Source organism: Scyliorhinus canicula, chromosome 2, assembly GCF_902713615.1.
Source record: "Scyliorhinus canicula chromosome 2, sScyCan1.1, whole genome shotgun sequence".
Classification (NCBI taxonomy): Eukaryota; Metazoa; Chordata; class Chondrichthyes; order Carcharhiniformes; family Scyliorhinidae; genus Scyliorhinus; species Scyliorhinus canicula.
Genome location: NC_052147.1, coordinates 127,017,937 through 127,023,936, shown reverse-complemented (window position 1 = coordinate 127,023,936; position 6,000 = coordinate 127,017,937). Strand labels below are relative to the sequence as shown.

General features: G+C 49.0%; 1 protein-coding gene across 1 annotated transcript in view; it reads left to right on the top strand.

The window, feature by feature from the left end:
- The first annotated feature begins 559 nt into the window (after positions 1-559).
- prkd1 (protein kinase D1) overlaps positions 560-6,000 on the top strand; it is a 419,619-nt gene continuing 414,178 nt past the window's right edge. The window contains exon 1 of the mRNA XM_038786278.1: positions 560-982. Coding sequence (XP_038642206.1) covers positions 794-982 — 189 coding nt within the window. The 5' untranslated portion in view covers positions 560-793. The remainder of the gene's footprint in view (positions 983-6,000) is intronic.

The window sequence follows — 6,000 nt, the reverse complement described above, 5'->3', positions numbered from 1 at the left end:
GCGAAAGACATGTTTAGAGAGAGAGCTAGAGATCCAAATACTCATTGGAAGAGATAGAGACACAGAGAGAAACACTGAGACACAGAGATAGAGATAAATAGACACACAGAGATACAGACAGGCACAGAGTTAGACAGAGAGCGAGTTAGACACACACAGAGACACAAAGACTTAGACACAGAGATAGACACATAGAGAGAGAGACAGACAGAGACACACACATACAGACAGATCCAGACAGAGACGGAGGGACAGACAGACACAAAGGTAGACAAGAGAGAGGTAGACACACAGAGAGACACATAGACTTAGACACAGGGATAGACACATAGAGATAGACAGAGACACACACATACAGATAGATCGAGACAGAGAGAGAGAAACACAGAGGTAGACAAGAGAGGGGTAGACACACACAGAGACACATAGACTTAGACACAGAGCTAGACACATAGGGAGAAACTGACACAGAGACAGAGACAGACACTGAGATACAGACGGAGATGTACAGAGTTAAGTGGAAAGAGGCACAGTAAAGTGAAAAGGGGGAAGGTTCACTCCGACCTGTGGGAGTGCCTGGGGGAGGCAGAGGCAGTGTTTAGTGCCCGGGACTGGGCTCAGAGCAGCGGGACTCGCCTTTACTCCAGCTCCTCTCAGCCGCTTCCTGTTTTCCCTCTTGAGCCAAAGGAGCCCCCACCCCCCCGGTCGCCATCTTCGGCCTGAGTGACCAGCCGGACAGGGTGTGAGCTGAGGTCCAGAGGGAGAGGGGAGCGCTTCCCTGTCGGCCAGCCTGATGAACCCGGCTGCAGTGATCGGCTCGGGCAGCCCCTGCTCCCCGCCGTCCCCGGGAGCAGAGCGCCTGCCCGCACACGGAATCCCCTTCCTCATCCAGATCGGCCTGAGCAGGGAACCCGTCATCCTGGACTGCAGCTTCTCACTCGCACATGTCCGCGAAATGGCCTGCTCCATCGTGGACCAGAAGGTAATCCCAGCAGAAAGTTGGCGCGGTTAGCGGGAGAGAGAGAGAGAAGTCAGAGAGAGAGAGAGAGAGAGACAGAGAGAAAGGCGGAGAGAGGCAGAGAGAGATAGAGTAAGATAGGGAGACAGAGTGAGATAGAGTAAGATAGGGAGACAGAGTGAAAGACAGAGAGAGATAGAGATAGACTGAAAGTTAGAGGGAGACAGTGAAGGACAGAGATAGACAGAGTGAAAGACAGAGATAGAGAGTGAGAGACAGAGTGAAAGAGAGATAAAGAGTGAGAGACAGAGTAAAAGACAGAGATAGACAGAGTGAAAGACAGATAGAGAATGTGAGACAGAGTGAAAGAGAGATAAAGAGTGAGAGACAGAGTGAAAGACAGAGTGAAAGAGAGATAGAGAGTGAGAGACAGAGTGAAAGACAGAGATAGAGATAGACTGAAAGTTAGAGGGAGGCAGAGTGAAGGACAGAGATAGACAGAGTGAAAGAGAGATAGAGAGTGAGAGACAGAATGAAAGACAGATGGAGTGAGATAGAAAGAGACATAGTAGACGACAGAGAGATAGAGAGGCAGAGAGACACAGAGAGACAGAGTGAAAGACAGAGAAATAGAGAGAGGCAGAGAGAGAGTGAAAGACAGATGGAGTGAGATAGAAAGAGACATAGTAGACGACAGAGAGATAGAGAGGCAGAGAGACACAGAGAGACAGAGTGAAAGACAGAGAAATAGAGAGACAGAGAGACAAAGTGGACAACAGGAATAGAGAGAGGCAGAGAGAGAGACACAGAGACAGAATGAAAGACAGAGAGATAGAGTGAGAGAGAGAGACAGAGTGAAAGACAGAGAAATGGAGTGTGTGTGAGAGAGACTGAGTGAGAAAGGGAGACAGAGGAAGAGAGAGAAAAACATTCAGAGGGAGATAGAGAGGGAGATGGAGAGAGAGAGAGAGACAGTCAGAGAGAGTCGGGCAGATAGAGTAAGGGTGACAGAGGGAGAGGGGGAGATAGTGAGAGACAGAATGAAAGAGAGAGGGAAAGAATCAGACACCAGATTCAGTCAGAGAGACAGAGGGACAGAGAGACTATTATTAATTTTCAAGAGATTGAAAGGAAATGTTTCAGATGGGGCTCTGGTGGGCTCAAATGGGGAGGTGTAGTTTTCAACTTTGAAAATCCCGTTGTGGTTTCTGATGTTTGGGGTTTGGAAATGTCAGTTTGTTGTCATTTTGAATGTGGAGCCTATGAGCTGAATATTGAGCTCTAAACCCGAGTCGTACAAGGTAGGTGGAGTCACTCTGAGTGTGGGGTGAGTCTGGGTGTGGGGTGAGTCTGGGTGTGGGGGTCAGTCTGAGTGTGGGGTGAGTCTGGGTGTGGGGGTCAGTCTGGGTGTGGGGGTCAGTCTGGGTGTGGGGGTCAGTCTGGGTGTGGGGGTCAGTCTGAGTCAGTCTAAGTGTGGGGTCAGTCTGGTGGTGGAGGTCAGTCTGGGTGTGGGGGTCAGTCTGGGTCAGTGTGGGTGTGGGGGTCAGTCTGGGAGTGGGGCGAGTCTGGGTGTGGGGGTCAGTCTGGATCAATCTGATGTGGGGGGCAGTGTGGGTGTGGGGTGAGTCTGAGTGTGGGGGTGAGTCTGGGTGTGGGGGTGAGTCTGGGTGTGGGGGTGAGTCTGGGTGTGGGGGTGAGTCTGGGTGTTGGGGTCAGTCTGGGTGTTGGGGTCAGTCTGGGTGTGGGGGTGAGTCTGGGTGTGGGGTGAGTCTGGGTGTGGGGGTCAGTCTGAGTGTGGGGTGAGTCTGGGTGTGGGGGTCAGTCTGGGTGTGGGGGTCAGTCTGGGTGTGGGGGTCAGTCTGGGTGTGGGGGTCAGTCTGAGTCAGTCTAAGTGTGGGGGTCAGTCTGGTGGTGGAGGTCAGTCTGGGTGTGGGGGTCAGTCTGGGTCAGTGTGGGTGTGGGGGTCAGTCTGGGTGTGGGGCGAGTCTGGGTGTGGGGGTCAGTCTGGGTCAGTGTGGGTGTGGGGGTCAGTCTGGGAGTGGGGCGAGTCTGGGTGTGGGGGTCAGTCTGGGTCAATCTGATGTGGGGGGCAGTGTGGGTGTGGGGTGAGTCTGGGTGTGGGGGTGAGTCTGGGTGTGGGGGTGAGTCTGGGTGTGGGGGTGAGTCTGGGTGTGGGGGTGAGTCTGGGTGTGGGGGTCAGTCTGGGTGTTGGGGTGAGTCTGGGTGTGGGGGTGAGTCTGGGTGTGGGGGTGAGTCTGGGTGTGGGGGTCAGTCTGGGTGTGGGGTCAGTCTGGGTCAGTCTGGGTGTGGGGGTCAGTCTGGGTGTGGGGGTCAGTCTGGATGTGGGGGTCACTCTGGGTCAGTCTGGGTGTGGGGGTCAGTCTGGGTGTGGGGGTCAGTCTGAGTCAGTCTGGGTGTGGGGGTCAGCCTGGGTCAGTCTGGGTTTGGGGGTGAGTCTGGGTGTGGGGGTCAGTCTGGGTGTGGGAGTCAGTCTGGGTCAGTCTGGGTTTGGGGGTCAGTCTGGGTGTGGGGGTCAGTCTGGGTGTGGGGGTCAATCTGGGTCAGTCTGGGTTTGGGGGTCAGTCTGGGTGTGGGGGTCAGTCTGGGTGTGGGAGTCAGTCTGGGTCAGTCTGGGTTTGGGGGTCAGTCTGGGTGTGGGGGTCAGTCTGGGTGTGGGGGTCAATCTGGGTCAGTCTGGGTGTGGGGGTGAGTCTGGGTGTGGGGGTCAGTCTGAGTCAGTCTGGGTGTGGGGATCAGTCTGGGTCAGTCTGGGTGTGGGGATCAGTCTGGGTCAGTCTGGGTGTGGGGGTCAGTCTGGGTGTGGAGGTCAGTCTGGGTGTGGGGGTCAGTCTGGGTCAGTCTGGGTGTGGGGGTCAATCTGGGTCAGTCTTGGTGTGGGGGTGAGTCTGGGTGTGGGGGTCAGTCTGGGTCAGTCTGGGTGTGGGGGTGAGTCTGGGTGTGGGGGTCAGTCTGGGTGTGGAGGTCACTCTGGGTGTGGAGGTCACTCTGGGTGTGTGAGTCAATGTGACTGTGGATGTACTCTGAGTGGTGGTGAGGGGATCGTGTTCAATAGGACCCATATGGTGCAGAAGGCGGCCAGTTGGACCATTGAGCTTGCACCGACCCTCCGAAAGAGCTCTCTACTTATGCTCACTGCCCCGCCCTATTCCCGTAATCCCACGCTTTGATCATGGCCATTCCACCTAACCTGCATATCTTTGGACTGTGAGGGAAAACCAGAGCACCCGGAGGAAACCCACGCAGACACAAGGAGAAAGTACAAACTCCACAGAGTGTCACTCAAGGCCATAATCGAACCCTGGTCCCTGGCACTGCGAGGTAGCAGTTTAAACCACTGAGCCACTGTGCCGACCGTGGGGGTCACTCTGGGTGTGGAGGTCAGTCTGGAATGTGCCCCCACACCCTGACAGCAGCAGCAATAGTTGGTGTTTTAAGAAACATTGAGCAGGCAGCACAGTTTACAGTATGTCAGAGATTTGAAACTCTTAATCATTGTAGGTTCTTGCTGGACAATTTACTGAGTTCTGAAAATGAATTAGTAATTGCAAAGTGAAGACCATGTCAAATCTCAAAAAGTTGCATTGAAAGTTGAAACTTTTTATTAGCCAAGAGTCCCTTTGCATTTGGCAGCCCAGCGAAACTATGAGAAATGCGTTGTCTCCTTTTTAGAAACTCAGTGTGTTGGGGAAATGTATTTATGAGCCAGTTTTCTGACATCTTCTGTAACCTGATGGAAAATATGTCTTTACATCAACAAAATTTTAACGTTCATATTTTAAACTTTGACTTTCCAAAAGAACTTTATTTTCTCTTGTTCTAACAGATTTAAAAAAGCACAATAATTTTTTTTTGTCTACAATGTTGTATCAATACATATGCATGTTGCCTGGCAACAGTCAAAAATGTCAAATAATTTTGACTGGAAGAAGTCAGGCATCTTTTGCTAATCAAAGTGTAAGTGGACAGATGAGCTCGGTCTGCCATACGTATAAATTAGATTACACATTGTCTGTACATCACCGGGTAAAGGTGGGAAAACACGCAATATGCAGTATTGACAGTTAAATTACTGGGGAAAAATACAAACTATTACTCAGTTATATTTTACAACCTACAAGGCCTCAGAAAATGATGAGTAAAATTAGTTCTGAGAATTGATGAGCAAAATGTAAGATCTAATGACCTTGGGAGAAAAAAAACCCTGACAAATATATCCTGCAGATTAAACATGAACACGGTATACAATGTTCAAATAAACAGCATATACAATATTGGATATACGATGCTTAAATGAACACCATGCACATTGTTTAAATGAGCACCTTATACAATGTTTAAATTAATACTATACAATGTTTAAATGAACACCACATACAATGTTTAAATTAATACGATACAATGTTTAAATGAACACCATATACAATATTTAAATAATACCACATATAATGTTGAAATGAACAGCATGTTTAATGTTTAAATGAACACCATATACAATGGTGAATGTTTAACACATTGCAAACTTCAATTGACCAAATATTCATATATGTGAAATCCTTGTAAAGTGACAATATCTTGACTCCAGCATCATTAAATTGTGGGTTATCATCTTCCTATCATGCTGAATGATTGAATCAAACAATTCTGCTAATACCTGTTGGTCAGCCAACAGATGTAACTTGGTGTTGTTTGAAGTTTCGCCTTAGTTCCGGCACTAAGTTGCTATAGAAAGATTTTGATGGCAAAGTCAAATATGTCATTATGCTGTTTCAACAAATTATGTAACAGTATCACGTAGTTCTTAAAAAACACAAATAAATGGCATTGCATTTCAAAGCAAAATTCAAAACAGAATTTAGGAGTAGGTAAAGTGAATCAAACTTTGATCATGATGTCTGGTGCCTTGAAATAGGAATAATCTGCAGTATCTGCAGGATAAGGATAGAGAGCAATACAACAGTTAAAGTGAGAAATTGACAATTAATTTCTTTTGTGAGCTTTGATAACATTGGGAAGATTGGGTG